General features: G+C 36.5%; 1 protein-coding gene across 1 annotated transcript in view; it reads right to left on the bottom strand.

The window, feature by feature from the left end:
* Positions 1 to 21,195, bottom strand: part of ZNF732 (zinc finger protein 732) — a 37,994-nt gene that overhangs the window by 6,752 nt on the left and 10,047 nt on the right. Inside the window, 1 exon segment of the mRNA XM_019025364.4 lies at positions 20,693 to 20,788. Within this exon segment, the coding sequence (XP_018880909.3) occupies positions 20,693 to 20,788 (96 nt within the window).

Here is a 21,195-nt window from a genome sequence, read left to right on the forward strand (position 1 = left end):
AGATCCAACTTGCTTTTCTACAGGAGTCACTTGAGATGTAATGATTTAAAAAGACTGAAAAAGGCAAAATGAAAGAAGAGATTTCATGCAAATAACCAAATAAGAGGTCCAAATTATGTAATACAAAGTACATCTTAAGTCAAAACTGTCCTATTTCTTAAAATATACTTTAAAAAGTCATAAGAAAGAAGGACATTGAACAATAATAATAATAAAGGTTCATTTACTGGGAACTAATGACAAATATGTCTATACATATGTTAATATGTGTGTGTGTCTCCCCCACATTGAGTTCCAAATATACAAAGCCAATACTGACAGAATTAAGACAAAGACAGCAATATAACTATAGTAGGATATTTAAATACCCCAGTTTCTGTAAGGAATAATGAAACAAGATAAAATATTCATAAGGAAACAGGAGACTTGAAATCAGTATTAAACTATTATGCCTAACAGAACTGTAGAGAACACTGCTCAGCAACAACTAAATACACACCCTTCTCAATACCTCATACAATATTCTCCTTGATAGACTACATGTCAGGGCACAAAAAAAGTCTTAAAGTTTTAAAATTGAAATTTTACAGATTACTTTTAATGACCAAACTGGAATGAGAGTAGAAATAAAACTAAAAAATTTACGTATTTATAGAAATTAAACAACACACACTTAAGCATGCTCTTGTTCAAAGTTTGAAATAATGATATCTAGACTGCTCAATATAATCTACAGATTAAATGCAATCCCTGTCAAATGTAATTAAATTCTTGTAGTAATAGAAAAAACAACTCCCATATTATATGCAATTAAGAAACAGTGAAGTACCCAACAATCTTCAAAAACAGAAGCAATCTCAGAGGCTTCATAGCTCCTGATTTCAAAACACATACAAATCTAAAGAATTAAAGCAATCTGGGATAGGTATAAAGCTGAACAGCTAGATCAACTAAATAAAATCTGGCAAAAATATAAACTCTCACACATGGTCACATGAAGAGTAATTTAGACACTCATAATTATTGCAGCATTGTTCCTGAAAGCAAATAAAAGCAACGCATATTTCTCTCACTAAATAGAGAAATATAATTTCAATTATTAAAATAATGAAATATTACTCAGTTTGTAAAAAGCAAAAAATAAACAAGTACAATAAAGATAAATCTTGATGACATTATACAACAAAAAGTCACAAAGAGACAAACTATATGAATCAACTTACCCAAGATATCTAAAGCAGTTTGACTTTAAAATAAAAAATAGAATCGTTTGTGTAAAGGGTGAGAAAACAGAAAAAGTAGGTAGTTATATTGAGTGTTAGCTTTGCAAGATAAACATATTCTAAAAATCCAGTGCATAAAATTAATAAAATGACTAAGCTGAATATTTAAAAATAAGTAAGATTTTAAATGTTATGCATTTTTGAAAACAAAAATAATATCTAAAAGAGATGGAGGTATGAGTTTTGGAAATTATCTTCAAATCACAAAAGTGTTACACACACACAAATACAGATTTACAAATAAATAGAGGGTAAAATTAGGAGAATTTCAATGACTACTCACCTAGGCAGGGTAAAACCACCATTGTTACACACAAACAAAATAAGTATACAACTTAAAAACAATAGCGAAACAATATGCAGACAGATAAACACAGACTCTTACATTGGAAATAGATATATCACTGATCCATATTTGACTTGTGCTCCACAGTCTTACAGTGTACATAGCTGAATGCTGTCATACACAATAATAATACTAAATAAAAGCATCCTTGTTGTGTTCCAGATCTCAGATAAAAAGTTTTCTGCTCCTTCCTATTCAGTATGATTTCAGCCATTAATCTGTCATATACAATCTTTATTGCATTGAAGTATATAACATCTATACCTAATTTGTTGAGTTTCTTAAATCACAAAGACATGTTCAATGTTGCCAAATGCTGCTTCTGCATCGACAATAAAAAATAAAGATTTCTAGTAGCAAACATAATTAAAAAGGTGAACACTCTCTACACTGAAAATTGTAAATAATTAAAAAGTGAAAAAGACATGAAAATTTGAAAGATATATATTGCTCATAAAATTAAAAAATATGAAAGTGGCTATACTACTCAAGGTGGTCTATAGATTCAATGCAATCTCTTATCAAAATACCAATGACTTTTTTCACAGAAATGGAAAAAACAAACTTAAACTTCACAGGGAACCACCAAAGACCTCCAAATAGCAAAAGTAATCCTAAGGGGGGAAAAAAAAAAAAAAAAAAAAAAAACAGCTGGAAGCATCACACTACCTGACTCCAAAATATACTATAAAGCTATAATAAGCAAAACAGCATGATAATGACATAAAAACAGACAGATCAAACTATCCAGTGAGCCCAGTAATAAATTCCTGAACCTAGAACCAAGTGATTTTCAACAAAAATGTCAAGAACTCACATTTGGAAAAAGACAGTCTCTTCAATAAATGGTGCTACGAAAATTATTTACATGATAATCAAAAAAATTAAACTAGGCTCCTACCTCTTACAACATAAAAAACTAAATCACAAATAAAGATTTAAATGGGAAACTCAAACCTATCAAGTTATTTGAAATAAAAATACAGGAATGCATTACCACATAGGACAGAGAAAAGAATCTTAAGACCTCAAAATCACAGGCAAAAGAAGCAAAAATATGCAAACGGGATTACAACAAACTAAAAATGCTTTGCACAGTAAAGAAAACAATTAACAAAGTGAAGACATAATCTACACAATGAAATATTTGCAAAATGTACATGACAAAAGATAAATTTACAGTATAACAAACTTAACAAAAATAACACACAATTTAAACATAGGCAAGAGGCCTTAAGAGACATTTTTCAAAAGAAATACAGATGGCCAAAAAGTACATGCAAAGATGCTCAACATCACTAATTGTCAGAGAAATGCAAATCAAAACCACAAGACTTGACTCCAGTTAGAATGACTGTAATTAGAAAGACAAAAAAAAAATGTTAGTGAGAATGAATAGAAAAGGAAACACAGTAAAATTTTAAGTTAGTAGAGCCATTATAGAAAAAAAACAAGTATCACAGGACAACATATATTTAAACAATCAACAAATGGTATTTTAACACTGTTTCTTTGACTCCCCACCTAGACAATAAACCATGAACGACCACACACACACAAAAAAAATTCAAATTGCTGGATCACATGTTCTATTTTTAATTTTTTAATTAAATGGGATTGCTGGAACATACGTTAGTTCTATTTTGTTTGCAGCTAAAGAAAACAAAATCAGTATGTCAAAGAGAAATCTACACTCCCATGTTTATTAAAACACTATTTATGGCCAAGGTATTCAATCAATCCAAGTGTCCAAAACTTGGATGAATAAAGAAAATGTGGTATATATACACAACAAAATACTATTCAGCTACAAAAGAGAATACAATTTTGATATTTGCCACAACAGGAATGAACCTGGAGGCCATTACGTTAAGTGAAATAAAAGATAACACTGAGACAAATACAAAAGATCTTACCCATATGTGAAATCTTATATAAACATTTATGAGGAAGGCTTTATCCAACTAGTCTCAACAATAACTTTTTGAATACAACATCAAAGGCTCAAGAAAAAAATATGGACACACACATGGTACCACATCACTGTATCCAAAATATACCAAAAATATTCAAGGCAGGACTTTAAATACATATTTACACATGCATGTTAATTATTATTTACAAAAGACAATTCCTGGAAACAACACAAATGTCCCTTTAGAGATCAATATCAGATTTTTTAAATGTGACATATATACAATATTTTATTTTAAAACAGATATTCTGACACATCTTTGTGGAGGAAAAGTTAAATATTAAATTTGAACCCAACTGAACATGACAAACAATGGTCACCAAATCCCAGAATGGGTTGTGTGAGCCCCCAGCACTGTTTCAAAGAAACTTCTATTTCAATCTATTCCTATATGTTAGCTATTGAAAAACAATAAACAATCGCAAAAACAATTTGACCTTTTTGTGTTCCTTGAGTCCAGTCACAAAGGGCCCTTGTGACTGGGCCTCATGCCAAACAACTCATTACAAAAAGAGCTAGGGTCCCAGACCGTGCCGAAGCTACATGAGACCTCTCTTCGTCTGTGCATGGAAGGGTGGCGGACTCTGGAGCCCAGGCTGTTACTTCCTAGTCTGGTGGTGAATCCTCCATAGTCTGGTAAATGTAAATATATATATCTCCTTTTCCTTCTCCCCTTCCCATTGCAATTTGCTTATTATATCATTTGCTTATACATCTGCATTGCCATTTACATGGGATAAAGGTTGTTTACCCTTAAAGATATTGTGTGTGTGTCTTTTCTTCTCCCCTCACGCATTTCCCGCACAGGACAATCTTACAAAAACAAAGCCGGAGAACATTATGTTAAGTAAACTGTGAAAAAAAAAAAACAGACATGGGGGCCGGGTGCAGTGGCTCATGCCTGTAATTCCAGCACTTTGGGAGGCCGAGGCGGGCAGATCACGAGGTCAGAAGATCAAGACCATCCTGGCTAACACGGTGAAACCTTGTCTCTACTAAAAATACAAAAACCAAAAAAAATTAGCTGGGCGTGGTGGTGGGCGCCTGTAGTCTCAGCTACTCTGGAGGCTGAGGCAGGAGAATGGCGTGAACCCGGGAGGCAAAGCTTGCAGTGAGCCAATATCACGCCACTGCACTCCAGCCTAGGTGACGGAGCGAGACTCTGTCTTAAAAAAAAAAAAAAAACAAAAACCAGACATTATATAATTACACCAATAAGAATATAAAAATCAGTCAAAATTATAGAAATAGTAAGTAAAATGGTGTTCTTCAGGACCTGAAGAGAAAAAAATGGCAGTTTATTGTTTATAAGGTATGAAACTTTACTTTGATAAAATTAATCTAGAGATCCATTTCAAAATAATGTAAATGTACTTAACTCCACTAGGCTGTACACTTGAAAATCTTTAAGCAATGTTAGGTTTTTCATCACAACTAAATATTTACATCTACCTAAAAAGGTTACATTTTTCAAAAATCACCTTCAAATAAAAAGTGTTTCTCTCACAGAATAACATATACGCAAACAATAAATAAGTGGTAATTTTTTACTGTTTCTTTGACTACTCACCTATAAAAGAAAACAGTGATGACCACCAGAAAGAAAAACTTATAAACCAGGTAGGGGCATTATTTACACAGGCAAACACCACATAGATAACTTTTATAGGCTATAGAAATGTCTGAATTACACATATATTTTAAATTGCTCCAAGTGAAACCCAATGATTTTTATTTGAATTAAACACCACATGGTCATAAAAGGTACAGAGTTGAAAATTACCATACAAATATGAAGATTAAAAACAAAAAATAAATAATTGAGGAGAACCTACATGAAAAAAGACTCCCCAGTAAAATACAGTTTGAAAACAATAAAAAATTCTGACCTATAAAATATAGAATATAGATGTAGATGTATCATAAAAACAATCCTTCAAACAACTACAGTTTTCAACTGTGACTATGTACTTATGAAGATCCAGCATTTTGAATCTTTGACATTCAATGTACAGCAGTAAGAAAAAAAAAAACAAAAAACGGCCAGCCGCAGTGGCTCACACCTGTAATCCCAGCACTTTGGAAGGCTGAGGCAGGTGGATCTCAAGGTCAGGAGTTCGAGACCAGCCTGACCATCTCTACTAAAAATACAAAACAAAAAGATTAGCCAGGTGTGGTGGCACATGCCTGTAATCCCACCTACGGGAGGCTGAGGCAGGAGAATTCTTGAACCCGAGAGGCAGAGGTTGCGGTGAGCTGAGATGGCGCCATTGCACTCCAGCCTGGGCAACAAGAGCAAAAAATTCTGCCAAAAAAAAAAGCAGCAGTTATGTCCTGAAAAAGGAAATTTATGTGAGCTTTGGAATCCACGTCAAGGGTTGTGAACCCAAGACTGAGGAGGGCTGTATTGAAAAGGCATGCCCTTGCTTGAGTGGCATGCTTGCCCATCACGGTCCCAGCTACAGAATAAAATATGTCCAATTTTCATTGTAGACTTAGCTGTAGACCATTTGGTTTTGTTCCTGCTACTAGCACCATCTGCAAAGACACCTAGGAGAATTTCTAATGTTCTATGCCTCAGGTGAAAGGCCTTTAGAAGTTGGTTCTATCTGTGATCTCTGAATTAGCCCCAAATCCACTCTTTACACATGTCAGTCATGGTGTGGAAGGAATCCTGCCCAGACACCCACAGAGAGAAACATCCATCTGTGCCCGAATGTAGGCTTGCCAATAATTATTTGACAGTGGATCTTGACGTGGCACTACAAGCTGGCTCCAAGTCCATGCAAGCGAGTCCAGAAGAAGTTTTTCCTAACCTGGGACCTGCCAAAAAGCACACCTGTATGTGCCCCTGTAGGCATGCTGGCTGACTTTATTCCCACTGTGAATTGTAAAGCAGTCCTATAACCAAGCTCTGGTCTCTGTCATCTGGAGTCTGGAAGAAGTCCTACCCACCTAGAAATCCAGAGGGAGAAATACCATTAACCCAGAAAAAGACCTGAAGACTTTGGTCTCAGCTGTGTATCCTGAAGCAGCCTTATGAATCAGTTTCACACCCTCTCAGCTGTGATCAAGGGTCATTACTGCTCATCTAGGAACCTGTCCAATGACTAGGTTAGAGCATTTCCAAACACCTCGCAAGAGCGACACAGCTGGAGCCACACCTGCTCAGATTGATTGTATCAGCACCTTAATCTGCAGATATAACTGGAGGCTTTTTTCCTCAGTGCCAGTCATATTGATCAACATCTTGAAGAAAGTTCGGTCTTCTCAGAAAATAGAATCCACAACTGTCTGATGCCCTGATGACAGGTCTGCCAAGCAGGAATTTCACTGCAAACCCAGTAGTAGCTATGTGACCTGGATTCCAAAGCACTTTATTGCAATCTCAGTGGAAATCTCATCAGCCCAGAAATCCAATGGGAGAAGATATTTAACTCCTCAAACTAGTCTATAATGACTGAAAGAGGTATTTACTCCTTCAGATGCAAGGACATCAAAACAAAGCTTCATGAATTATGAAGGATCAGGCAAACATAACAGCATGAAAGGAAACTAAAAATGCTCCAGGAAGCACTAACAATAAAACATAGATCTAAAAAATGGCTAAGAGAGAATTTAAAATAATTATCTTTAAAAATCTCAATAAGATGCAAAAGTACACATATTACTAAATTTTTTGCAACAATGCATGAAGAAAACCAATGATAATAAAGAAAGATAAGCCATTAAAAAAAGAACCAAGGCGATATGCTGGAGATGAAGTACACAATAGTAGAACTAAAATATTTAACAGAAAGCTTTAACAGGAGACTCAGTTATACAGAAGGGGAAAAATCAGCAAACTTAAAAGTCATTCAAAAGTTCCTAGACATTTTTTTTAAAAAGTGAATAAAGCATATAGCTTCAATAATTTGTTAATGGTATATAATATAAAAAGATGTAAAGTGTGACATAAATAGTGTGTTGAAGGGAGTAAAACTGTTTAATATTTTTATACATAGAAGTTCACTTTTGCTTGAGGCCAGGAGTTCAAAACCAGCCTGGTCAATATAGCAGGACCCTGTCTCTAAAATAAATACATGAATAAAATAAAATAAAGATTTCAGAAAGCTATTTATTCTTTTTTTAAAAAGAAGCAGTTGGGCCTGATAATGCATGCCTATAAACCTAGCACTCTGGGAGGCCAAGGCAGGTAGATTTCTTGAGCCCAGACGTTCAAGACCAGCCTGAGCAACATGGCAAAACCCTGTCTCTACAAAAAATACCAAAAAAATTAGCTGGACATGGTGGCATGTGCTTGTAATCCCAGCTACTTGGGAGGCTGAGATGGGAAAAGTGTTTGATATTGGAGAGTTCAAGGCTGCACTGAGCTGTGAACCCACCACTGCACTACATCCTGGGAAACAAAGTAAGATCCTATGTGGGTAAAAAAGAAGTTAGATTGTTACCTTAAGCTAGACTTTTTAAACTATGAGATATTTTATGGTCCCTTGGAAATTACAAAAAAAAAATGTTGAAGATACATACACACAAAAGAAACTAAAGCATATAACAAGAAAAATGAAACAAACTCAACACCATACAAGGGAAGGCAGCATGAAAGAAAAAACAGAAATTACTAAATGGTCAGAAAACAATGAACAAAATGATAGTAATAAGTTCTTATCAATCAGTAATTCCTTTAAATATAAAAAAATTTAGTTAGCCAATAAAATCACATTGCTATGGTTTGAGTGCCCCCTCCAAAATTCATGTTAAAATGTAACTGCCATTGTGAGAAAATTAATAAGTGAGGCCTTTAAGAAGTTATAAGGTCATGAGAGGATCAGTATCATTATTCCACGAGTGGGTTAGTCATCATGAGTGGGTCTATCATAAAAGTGAGCTCGTGTTGTGATGTGGAAATATGATTGTCATCAGATGGGAATGACATGCTCTTGGACTTCTTGACATCCCAGATTGTGAGCTAAGGAAACTTCTATTCTTTATAAATTACCAACTGTAGGATATTCTGTTATTGATGCAAAAAATAAACTAAAACACTCGCGAAATGTCTGAATAGATTTAAAAAAATCAACAACATGCTGCACACAAGCGACTTACTTTAGATTTAAGGAAATACATAGGTTAGTGGTTCAAGGATGAAAAAAAAATTCCATGCCAGTAATAACTAAAAGGGTATAGAAGTGGCTATATTTACATCAGACAAAATAGACTTCTAAAAAAAATCTGCCACAAAAAAAACTTCATGATATAGTGATAAGAGGCTAATCTGTCAAAAGAATATAACAATTAAAAATATATATATATACCCAATATTGGAGCACATAAATATATAAACATATATTAAAAGAAATGGAGAAACAGAAAAACATAATACTGGGGGACTATATTGCCCTACTTAATACATCATTCAGACAGAAAGTAAGAAAACAATTGCTTGCATAGCACTATAAAACAACTGCACCAAAAGACATATATATAGAACATTTCATCCAAAAGAATAATTTATATTCTTCTCAAACACACATGGAATATTCTCTAGCATACATCATAAATCTGGCCCACAACAAAGACAAACAAGTCTTTTCATGTTTTAAAAGACTGAAATCATATCAACTTGTTTGTGGTTTTTTTTAGTTTTTTTGAGAAGGAGTCTTGCTCTGTCGCCCAGTCTGCAGTGCAGTGGTGCGATCTTGGCTCACTGCAAGTTCCGCCTCCAGGGTTCACGCCATTCTCCTGCCTCAGCCTCCTAAGTAGCTGGGACTACAGGCACCCGCCACCACGCCCGGCTAATTTTTTTGTATTTTTAGTAGAGACAAGGTTTCACCTTGTTAACTAGGATGGCCTTGATCTCCTGACCTCGTGATCCACCCACCTCAGCCTCCCAAAGTGCTGGGATTATAGGCATGAGCCACTAAGCCCAGCCTGAAATCATATCAAGTTTTTAAATTACAATTTTATAAATGAGAAATCAATAGCAGAGTGAACATTGAAAATCTTACAAATATCTGTATATTAGACAACATGCTTCTGAACAACTGACAGGTCAAAGAAGAAAAAGAAAAGAAAAATCAGAAAGTATCTTGAGACAAATTAAAATAGAAATAGGACATATCAAAAGTGGAATGTAACAAAAGCAGTTCTAAGACAGAATGTTATAGTAATATAATTTTATATTTAAAAAATCTCAAACACTGTAACTTTAATTCTTAAATAACTTGAAAAAGAATAATCTCAATGTTAGGATAATAAAGAAAATAATAAAAAACAGAACAGAAACAAATTAGAGACTTAGAAGACAACAAACACTGGGTGCAGTGGCTCATGCCTGTAATCCCAGCTCTTTGGGAGGCTGAGGCGGGTGGATCACGAGATCAGGCAATCAAGACCAGCCTGGCCACATGGTGAAACCAAGTCTCTACTAAAAATACAAAAATTCACCGGGCGTGGTGGCGGGCACTTGTAAACCCAGCTACTCAGGAGGCTGAGGCAGAAGAATCGCTTGAACCCAGGAGGCGGAGGTTGTGGTGAGCCAAGATCACACCACTGCACTCCAGCCTGGGCCACAGAGTGAGAGTCTGTCTCAAAAAAAAAAGAAAGAAAGAAAGAAAAAAGAAAAAGAAACAAACAAAAAACAAAAAAGATAAAAGGCAGAGAAAGAATTTACATATAAAAGTTTTCTAAGTCAAATATTTTAAGAAAAGGAAGGAGTAAATACTTTTCCTTTTTTCCAGCTGGAGGATTAAGTCTGTTTCTATTTTACATTTATATTTACAATAACCACATCCAACAATTTTGCCTAGAACTCACGGACATCTGATTTCCAGCAGGGCCTGGATTTAGGCACCTGCAGGGTGACCTGAGGCATACTATGTTCACAGGAAAGAGTGTTTGTGAGGGGAAAAAAAATGCAGAATAAGAAAAGATGTTATCAAGAACCCAAGAGTGAGGGTCAGTGCACAGTTGGAGAAAGGACTGGTTACTGCAATAGATACTGGCCCAGGCAGGCAGCTCTGACTTATGAATGTGTGTGTGCAGGGAGATAAGATGGTCAGCTGATCCAGAAGCCTAGGCTACTGGAGGAAACAGGTTACTGGTGCAGATTCAAGATCTGAGAGGTAGAAAGAACCCATGAGTCTTCTGGGCACTTATGTGTCCTATTATTGGAAAACTCTAGAAGCAGAGGTGCTCTCAGTACAATTCCTGAGAATTAAGCTTTGTCATGGGAGAAGTGTGGCCACACCATTGCCTAGCGTGCATGTGTGTGAATGTGCAGAAATCACTTTATAGCAAAAGGGGTCAGAACTCCTTCCCTTTGAGTCCTCAGTCCCCTCTCACCCCCAGAGGATATCTAGAATCACAAGACAATTCACAGTGTGACAGCTTCTGTGCAAAATTTTAAACTCTCCATTCTCCAACAGACCCACGGTCTCCCTCCAACTAGGGCTGCTGTGATACCTTTATGTGTTTTTGAGACAATGTCTCACTTTGTCACCCAGGCTACATACAGTACAGTGACACAATCTCGGCTCATGCCAGACTCGACCTCCCAGGGTTCAAGCGATCCTTCTGCCTCAGCCCCCAAGTAGCTGGAACTACAGGTGCATGCCACCATGCCCGGCTAATGTTTATCTATTTTTTGGTAGAGATGGGATTTCACCACATTGCCTAGGCATGGTGCAACCAGGAGGAACTCCCAACTCTATGCTTCTTCCTCAGGAGAGAAAGAAATGTGGGATATGTGTCCACATTTCTGGTTTTCGCGGAACTGTGCAAAGATGAGTTTTGTCTCCCCTGACAAAAAGTGCTGAAGGAAATGGTGGTATACTTTAAATTGCAGCAGCTATGCATATTTTGCATTAATAGAACAAGCAATCCTGAAATTTTATCAGAATTAAAGAGACCAGAAGTGCTCAAGAATTGTCAAAAAGAGAAACATCAGAAGCATCATACATCATGACTTTAAAAACTAATTATGAAGCTATAGTTATTGAAACAGTTTATAACTAGATTTAAAAAAGACAATGACAGTGAACAGAAGAGCATGTAAATAATCCCTTGCATGTATTATCAAATGAAGAGTAATTTACACATCCACATTCATTGTAGCATCATCTACAAAAGTGAAAAAAACTTTTCTTAATAAAGACAATTTTGAATATACAAATAAATATTATTCAGCTTCTTAAAAGCAGAAAAGTTTTTCTATATCCACAATGAGGATACATTTTTAAGACTTTATTTATGTGGAGGAAGCCAGGCAGAAGAAGACAAGTGCTATGTAATTCCACTTATGTAAGATATCTAAAGTAGTTAAATGCTTAGAAACAGACTAAACTGTGACAGGGCTTAACTGGAGAAGAAAATGAGTAGTTGTTGTTTAATGGACAACGTATTAGAATGCAAAACAACTCTTTTTTTAACTTTATTTTAGGATGGGGTATATGTGCAAGTTTGTTATGCAGGTAAACTTGTGTCATAAAGGTTTGTTATACAGATTATTTCTCATCAAGGTATTCAGCCTGGTATGCATTAAAGATTGAATTATACAATACCTCCTTTCAGACCACATGGAATAAAACTAGAAATCGGCCAGGCTTTGTGGTTCACGCCTGTAATCCCAGCAGTTTGGGAGGCCAAGGTGGGCGGATCACGGGGTCAGAGATCAAGACCATCCTGGCTAACATGGTGAAACCCCGTCTCTACTAAAAATACGAAAATTAGCTGGGCGTGGTGGTGCACGCCTGTAGTCCCAACTACTCAGGAGGCTGAGGCAGGAGAATGGTGTGAACCCGGGAGGTGAAGCTTGCAGTGAGCCAAGATGGCGCCACTGCACTCCAGCCTGGGCAACAAGCAAGACTCCGTCGCAAAACAAAACAAAACAAAACTAGAAATCAAAAGCAGAAGCAAAATTGCCAAATCCAAGAATATGTGAAAGTTAACATACTTTTTTTTTTTTTTTTAAAGACGGAGTTTTGCTGTTGCCCAGGCTGTAGTGCAATGGCGTGATCTCGGCTCACTGCAGCCTCCGCCCCTCGGGTTGAGGTGATTCTCCTGCCTCAACCTCCCGAGTGGCTGGGATTAGAGGTGTGTGCCATCACGTCCAGCTAATTTTTGTATTTTTAGTAGAGACGGGGTTTCACCATGTTGGCCAGGGTAGTCTCGAACTCCTGACCTCTGGTGATCCACCCGCCTCGGCCTCCCAAAGTGCTAGGATTACAGGCGTGAGTCATCGCACCTGGCCAACACACTCTTGAACATACTCTTCTTTATGTCAGAAGATTTAATATTGTCAAATGACAATACTACCCAGTGATATTCAAATTCAATGTAATCCTGATGAAAACACAAACGATACTGTTTGAAAAATATATATATATATTTTTTTGAGATGGAGTCTCGCTCTGTCACCCCAGGCTGGAGTGCAGTGACAAAATCTTGGCTCACTGCAAGCTCCGCCTCCCGGTTTCACACCATTCTCCTGCCTCAGCCTCCTGCCTTCAGATATACTTTGGATATTTTGAATAGGTGCTCAGAAGTAGAATTACTGGCTCATATAATAACTGCAGTTTTAGTTTTTGGAGGAACCTCCATACATTTTTTTCAGGTGGTTGCATCACTTTTTCCCCACCAACAGTGCACAAGAGTTTCAATTTCTCTACATTCTTTACAACATTTTTTTTTTGCTTTATATTGGCCATCCTAATTAATGCACAACAATAACCTTATTGTGGTTTTGCCTTACATTATTCTAAAAATTAGAAATTTTCTCAATAATTGTTATATGTATTTCATCTCTGGAGAAACATTTTCATCTCTTGTCTATTTGTTAATCATGTTATTCTTTGTTGATTTTTTGGAATTGTTTATTCTGAATGTTAACTTTTGTCAAATACATAATTTTTAATTTTTTTTGCTTTTGTGCTTCTTAGGTGGGACTTTTACTGTTTGTTAATGCGTGGAGATAAATTTAATGTAGTCTCATTTTTCTGTGGTTTTAAGTTTGTTGCTCATGTGTTTGATGTTATATGTAAGAAAACATTGCTGAGACCAACGTCATAGTCTTTATTCCTATATTTTCTTCTAAACATTGTAAAGTTATAATTCTTACATTTCAATATTTAACTCACTCAAGATAGTTTTTGTACATGGTTCAGGGGAAGGATCCAACCTCAATTTTTCCCATGTGGATACAGAGTATTCCAACACCATTTATTAAAGAGACTGTCTTTTTCTTATTGTATGGTTATAGCAACCTTGTTGAAGATCATTTGAGCATATACATGATGGTTAGTTTTTGAGTTCTCTATTCTGTTCTATCATCTACTTGTTTTCCTGCAAGTACCTCACTGTTTTTATTTATGTAGCTTTGTATTCTGTTCTAAAACAAGAAGTGTTGTGCCTCTAGCTTTGTTCTTATTTTCTAAGATTGGGCCATGATGGTCCTTGAAATTCTATGTAAATGTAAGAATTTTTAAAAATATTTTTCCAAAAAGTAGGCTGGGCGCAGTGGCTCATGTCTGTAATCCCAGCACTTTGGGAGGCGGAGGTGGGCTGATCATGAGGTCAGGAGATTGAGACCATCCTGGCTAACACGGTGAAACCCTGTTACATCCGTGTAACAGGGTTTTGAAACCCAAAAACATCCATGTTATTGCAACAATATTCACTGTATTAGTTTATCCTCGTATTGCTATAAATACCTGACACTGGATAACTTATTTTTAAATAGAGATTTAATTCGCTCATGGATCTGCAGGCTGTACAGAAGGCATAGCAGCTTCTGTTTCTCAGGAGGCCCCAAAAAGCTTCCAATCATGGCAGGAAGCCAAGCAAGAGTGAGTCATCTCACATGGTAGAAGCAGGAGCAAGTGTGTGGAAGAAGCTGCTTTTAGAAAATGAGATCTCTTTAGTTATTAAAAGAAAACTGCAGAACTCCTCATTGGTTTTCCTTTACCTAATGATTTCTGTGAAGTGAGACTTGGGTAGTAGGAAGAAGGAATTAGACACTCTACCTGCCACCCTGCATGTGTGTGCACTCGCGCACATGCTGTCTACATATAATCCACTCCTTTTACTTTCCTTTGAAACTGGTAAGGTTAAAATAGGGGAGAAATCCTACATGTTGCAATGATAGCTTTTTGGAAAATTTAAGAAATCAAACTCTCCAGGCTCTCCATCTTGATTTATGCTTGAATTGTTATGTGCCATATTTGCTTTGAACTCTGATTACCAGAAGTTTTACTAAAATGTTGAAGAAATAATTCACTTTCACCTGCTTTCTAGATTTTGTACATCTCAGTTCATAAAGCAAGCTTGTTGACAGCATAGTTTTCTAAATGCTGCAGATTTGCAGCCATTACCACTACAAAGAATTTTGAATGAGGGATTTTTTTTCTTTGTTAAAATAGTTCATGTTTCTGTAGAAATTTCACTTTTAGATTGAACTGCAATGGATAAGCTATCAAAAATAAAAAGAAAGAAAATGATATCTCAGGAGTAATCATTCACTATGGCAAAGACAGTACCAAAGGGGATGGTGCTAAACGATTCATGAGAAGCCAACCCTATAATCCAATCACGTCCCATCAGGCTCCACCTACATTAGGGCTTATAATTTGATGTGAGATTTGACTGCGGACACAGATCCAAGCCATATTCTTTACAAAAGCCAAAACATGAAAAAACTCAAACATCCTTCAACAGTTGAATAATTTAAAAGGATGTGGCTTACACATACAATGAAAAATTATTTAGACTCAAATGAAAATATCTTGTCAGATGCTACAATATGGATAAATCTTAAAGCCATTATTTTAAGTGAAATAAAACACTAACAAAGTGACAGTGTAAGACTCCACTTATATAAAGTATTTTACATAGTAAACTCCTACAAAACGTAAGTAGAAAATTGCTTGCCTATAGTTAGGGTTGTGAAACCTCAGTGGAGTCAAAGATCAAGGGGGGTTACTTGGAAAAAGCAGGCCCTCACCAGGTGGCCAACTCAAGAGCCCATAGACATGGCTACAGACAAGGAAATTATGCACAGAGTTTGGTCTTACTGAGGATTCCAAAAATAGTTCTGTAACCTCTCTCAAATTCAATCTCAGCTATAGTCCAGAAGTGGTCCTTCCCATCAAGAGACCTGCAGGAAGACACAGCCAGCCATGGCCCTGGAGGCAGGCCTGCAGATCCTGGCCTCAGCTGTGGTCCCTGAAGCAGCCCTGCAGATCCTGGGCTCAGCTGTGGTCCCTGAAGCAGCCCTGTGACTCAGTTCTAGCCATATGTAGTCACAGTCTGTGGCCATTCGTACACATTCAGAGGCTCACAGAGAGACCCGTAAAAACTGTTCCCAGGTAGTCAGCAGAAGCCAAACCCATTCATACACCTGTTATTTGGGCCATCATATACAGACAAACTTCAAAACCCTAGCCTACAGCCTACCATATAGATTAATGTCCTCAAGGAAATCTAATCTTTTCAGGGCCCAGAAAGAATCCATAACTGTCCAAATCTCTGGCAACACAACCATCAAAGACACAATGCACAGCAGACCCAGCAGCACCCTTGTGACCCAGCTACAACCCTTCTCTGCAAACCCAGAGGTAATCTCATCAGCCTGGGGACCCAACAAAAGGAGATGTTTACCTGCCAAAAAATAGATTATACAAACTGTAAATCATTGTTAAATCCTTAAAATATACAGACACAGGGCTGCTTCAGGGACCACAGCTGAGGCCCAGATCTACAAGCATGCTTCCAGGACCACAGCTTCTATCTTAACATATTACCAAATGTACCAGAACAATTAGGCAAGGAAAAGGAGAACAAAGCTCTCCTGCTTGCAAAAGAAGTAAAAATGTTACTGTTTGTAGATAATATGATCATGCATATATATGAAACCCTAGAGTAGAATAACAAAAACTGAACTAATAAAGGCACTCATTAAGGTATCAGGATACATAATCAACATACAAATATCTGTAGGTAGTTTCTTGGTTTGTGTTTATAAGGCAAGGTCTCACTACAAGGCCCAAGCCCATCTCGAACTCCTGTGCTCAAGTGATCCACATGCCTTAGCCTCTGAAAGTGCTGAATTACAAAAAGGAACCAATATACCTGGCCCAACATACAAATATTTGTTTCATTTCCATAAAGTAACAAAATTTCCAAAAAAAAGAAAAAAAATTCAATTTGCAATACTATAAAAATAAGAAATTAATTCAAAATAAATTTAACCAATGAAATAAAAAATTTACACACTAAATACAAGATACAAAATCTAGTGTATAACAATAAATTTAGACACTAAATAATGACAGAAACTGAAGCAGACACAAATAGATAAAACCAGTTTCCATCAGGATAACAGATATTGTCAAAGTATATTTTCGAAAGTGATTTGTAGATTCAAATGTGATCCCTATCAAAATTTTAGTGGCGTTTTTCACAGTAATAGTAAACACAATTGTAAAATTTAAGTGTAACCTTAAACAATTTTAAATAACGTAAGCCATCTTGAGAAAGAACAAAGCGAGGGGCATCATACCTTCTAATTTTAAACTTTATTTAAAGGTTATAGTAAGCAAAAGAGTATGGTATGTGCGTAAATACAGATGTAAAAAAACCAATGGAACAGAATAGCCCAGAAACAAATCCATGCATACAAGGTCAACTAATTTTGGCAAAGGAACCAAGAACACACAATGCAGACATTACACTCTTGTCAATACGTGGTGCCAGAAAAACTGGATATCCACAAGCTAAAGAATAAAAGTAGATCATTTTCTTACACCATACCCCAAAATTAACTCAAAATGAAACACTTCAATGTAAGATAAAAAACCTTAGAACTCCTGAAGAACATATATGGAAAAGCCCTGTTGATACTGGCCTTGGCAATAACTTTTTTGATATGCCATCAAAAGCACAGCAACAAAAGAAAACACAAGTGGGATTGTATCAAAGTAAACTGCTTCTGCACAGCAAAGGAAAAGAAAACAAAATTTCTAAAAACCCAACAGGATATAAATATTTGCAAGCAATATATCTGATAAAAAATTTGGGAGGCCGAGGCGGGCAGATCACCTGAGGTCAGGAGTTCGAGACCAGCCTGACCAACATGAAGAAACCCCGTCTCTATTAAAAATACAAAATTAGCTGGGCATGGTGGGGCATGCCTGTAATCTCAGCTATTTGGGAGGCTGAGGCAGAAGAATCACTTGATCCCGGGAGGCAGAGGTTGCAGTGAGCTGAGATCACGCCACTGCACTCCAGCCTGAGCAACAAGAGCAAAACTCTGTCTCAAAAAAAAAAAAAAAGTTAATATCCCTATCCAAAATGTATAAGAAACTTCTACAATTCAAAGCAAAACAATAATAATGATAAGCCATTCAAAAATAGGCAAAAGGTTAGATTTTCTTTCCCCCCAAAGAAGACATACATACAAGGTAAGTGCTATATGCTGTTGGTGAGATGTAAATTGATAAAGTCATCATAAAAAACAATAAAAAGGCCGGGAGCAGTGGCTCACGCCTGTAATCCCAGCACTTTGGGAGGCTCAGGTGGGCGGATCACGAGCTCAGGAGATCGAGACCATCCTGGCTAACATGGTGAAACCCCGTCTCTACTAAAAATACAAAAAAAAAAAAAAAAAAAAAAAAATTAGCCAGGCGTGGTGGTAGGTACCTGTAGTCCCAGCTACTCAGGAGGCTGAGGCAGGAGAATGGCGTGAACCCAGGTGGCGGAGGTTGCAGTGAGCCGAGATCACGCCACTGCACTCCAGCCTGGGCAACAGAGTGAGACTCCATCTCAAAAAAAAAAAAAAAACCAGTAAGAAATAAAAATGGAAATATTATATAATCCAGCAACACCACTGCTGGGTACACTACCAAAGGAAATTAAGTTAGCACCTTGAAGAAATATCTTCAGCCCCATGTTCGCTGTGTGTATATACATATACACACACACAGTAGACTACTATTCAGCCATAAAAGAAAAGGAAATCTAGCCATTTACAACCTGGATAGACCTGGAGGAAATGATGCTAAATGAAATTAGCCAAACACAGAGAGACAAAGACACTGTTTCTTCTCACTTAGACAGGGAATCTAAAAATGTAAACTCATAAAAGCAGAAAGTAGAATGGTGGTTGTTGGTGCCTAAGGGTGGGACCATGAGGAGATGTTGTTCAAAGAGTACAAATTTTTAGTTATAAATTGAGTAAGTCTGAGAAATCTAATGTACAATAGCATTAGATTAGCAAAATAGCATTGTTTATAGTTAATAATACTATAATGTATGCTTACAATTTGCTACAACAGTAGGCCTTAAGTGTTCTTATTACCAAAAAAAATGGTTAGCTATTTGAGTAATAGATGTGTTGATCAACTTGACTATATTTTACAATAAAATATGTGCATGTCAAATTATTATAAAATATGTGCATATCATTACATTGTAAATATTAAATATAGTTATACTATTTTTATTTATCAGAAAAATCCATATCACACAAACACAGATGTACAGTAAGTACTCAATGTAAAAAACAGATTCTTGAAAACTGCAACTATAAATGAAGCAATGTTGCTATATACCAAACATAACTCTTGTTTACATCAATTAAACTCTGGTAAAATTACTTTGGTTTTGGTTTTTTTGGAGACAGAGTTTTGCTCATGTCGTCTAGACTGGAATGCAATGGCACGATCTCAGTTCAGTGCAACCTCTGCCTCCCAGGTTCAAGTGATTCTCCAGCCTCAGCCTCCCGAGTAGCTGGATTACAGGCGCCCCCCACCATGCCCAGCTAACTTTTTGTATTTTTAGTAGAGATGGGATTTTGCCTTGTTGGCCAGGCTGGTCTCGAATTCTTAACCTCGTGATCCACCCACCTCAGCCTCCCAAAGTGCTGGGATTACAGGCGTGAGCCAAGGCACCCAGCCCTAAAATTCGCTTTCTAAAATGATAAGTTGCTTCACTTCGTTTCCAAGAATCTATCAACAATGTAAGAATTTATTATACACATATATAACTTATTTAGGTGTGTGTGAGAGACACACATTTTATATAGATACAGATACACGTCAATGACAGAATCTCAGGCTTCCTACTAAATAAGACAAAATTATAATAGTTATTAAGAAATAAGGTAATGATTGAGCGCTTAATATTAGCAATGTTCTAAGCTGGTTAATGACATAGAACATTTAAGAAATCTAGAAGGTGAGTAAACACTTTAATCCAGTGGGGGCCAAACCTTTGAATGAGAGGGCTTTTTTGCTTATCTAAGGTGGTGGATATCACAAAACTTATTCACAAACCTTTTTCTTTAAGCTCATCAGCTATCATTAGTATTAATGTATTTTACGTGTGGCTCAAGACAATTCTTCCAATGTGGCCCAAGGAAGCCAAAAGGTTGGAAACCTGTGCTTTAAACTATATTATAATTTGAAAATTTGCACATACAGAGTTTAAATCACAAATCTCAGTTTATACTAAAACAATAACATTCTGAAGTAACATTACATTTTTTCATATTTAGGAAAATGCTTATTGTTCTGATAAAATTGCTGAGTAATAATTTTTGTAGAATTATATTTGCAACCTCTATAGGATTAAAAATCACTAAGCAGAAAAGACGCAACATCTGTCCCTGATGTTCTTGGGATTTCTGAACCAAATTCCAATATGTCCACTACTCACCTTACACATTTTAGACATGATACAAAAAGAATATTTGAAAAAAATACATTGACATAGAGCTCCTCAATATACACATATTCCTATGTCTCCAAATGCAATGGAACAGCAGTCAGATCATGCAGCCCCTAATAAACGATAAAGTGGACATTGGCTCTCCCTGTAAACTTGAAGGGAGATCACTAAAGAAAAAAGAGAATTCTTAGATTTAACAGCATGGGACAGAAGATGCCCCTATTCGTGAATATGAGAAAAAAATGCAGCCTTTTCAGAAATTATTTTCACTGGAGCAGAGCTTCCCAAACTACATTTTAAGGCCTAGCTTCCTTCTGGACCTTGGTCCCCTGGCCTGTGTCCTCTCCTTCATTCACTGTCACCTACCTGGGTGTTTGGCTACTGTCTCATGTATCTTCACTTTGTAGGGCTCCTTTCTTTGCTCCAGATAGATGACCAGGTCTGGGTTAGAGATAGCAACACCTGTTTATTTTAAAAAATTAACATGCTACTGTTAGGGATTCTCCAATTACCTACCTAATACTATACTAAGCAGAAAAGAGAAATTATGGAAGATCCTACATAATTAATCCAAAAATTGTTCCTGGCAGAATCTTTAAAATATTTAAGTATTTTAAATCTGTGGGTTCTAAGTTCCACTACCAAGTACTACTGAATCAAAATAAGCGGTGCAAATTGTATTTTAAGATGTGGGAAACAATAATTTATGTCATTGAATTTCGAGAATTACCACTAACCTAAAATGGAGGACACAAATTAGCTCAACAAAAGAGAAGGTTTACGTAAAGATAAAACATCTTAATATTCTTTTTTACACCAGCAAACTCCCAACAGTTTCTTGAAGAAACTGAAATTCACACAAAGCAGAA

The sequence above is a fragment of the Gorilla gorilla genome, chromosome 3 (assembly GCF_029281585.2).
Source record: "Gorilla gorilla gorilla isolate KB3781 chromosome 3, NHGRI_mGorGor1-v2.1_pri, whole genome shotgun sequence".
Taxonomy (NCBI): domain Eukaryota; kingdom Metazoa; phylum Chordata; class Mammalia; order Primates; family Hominidae; genus Gorilla; species Gorilla gorilla.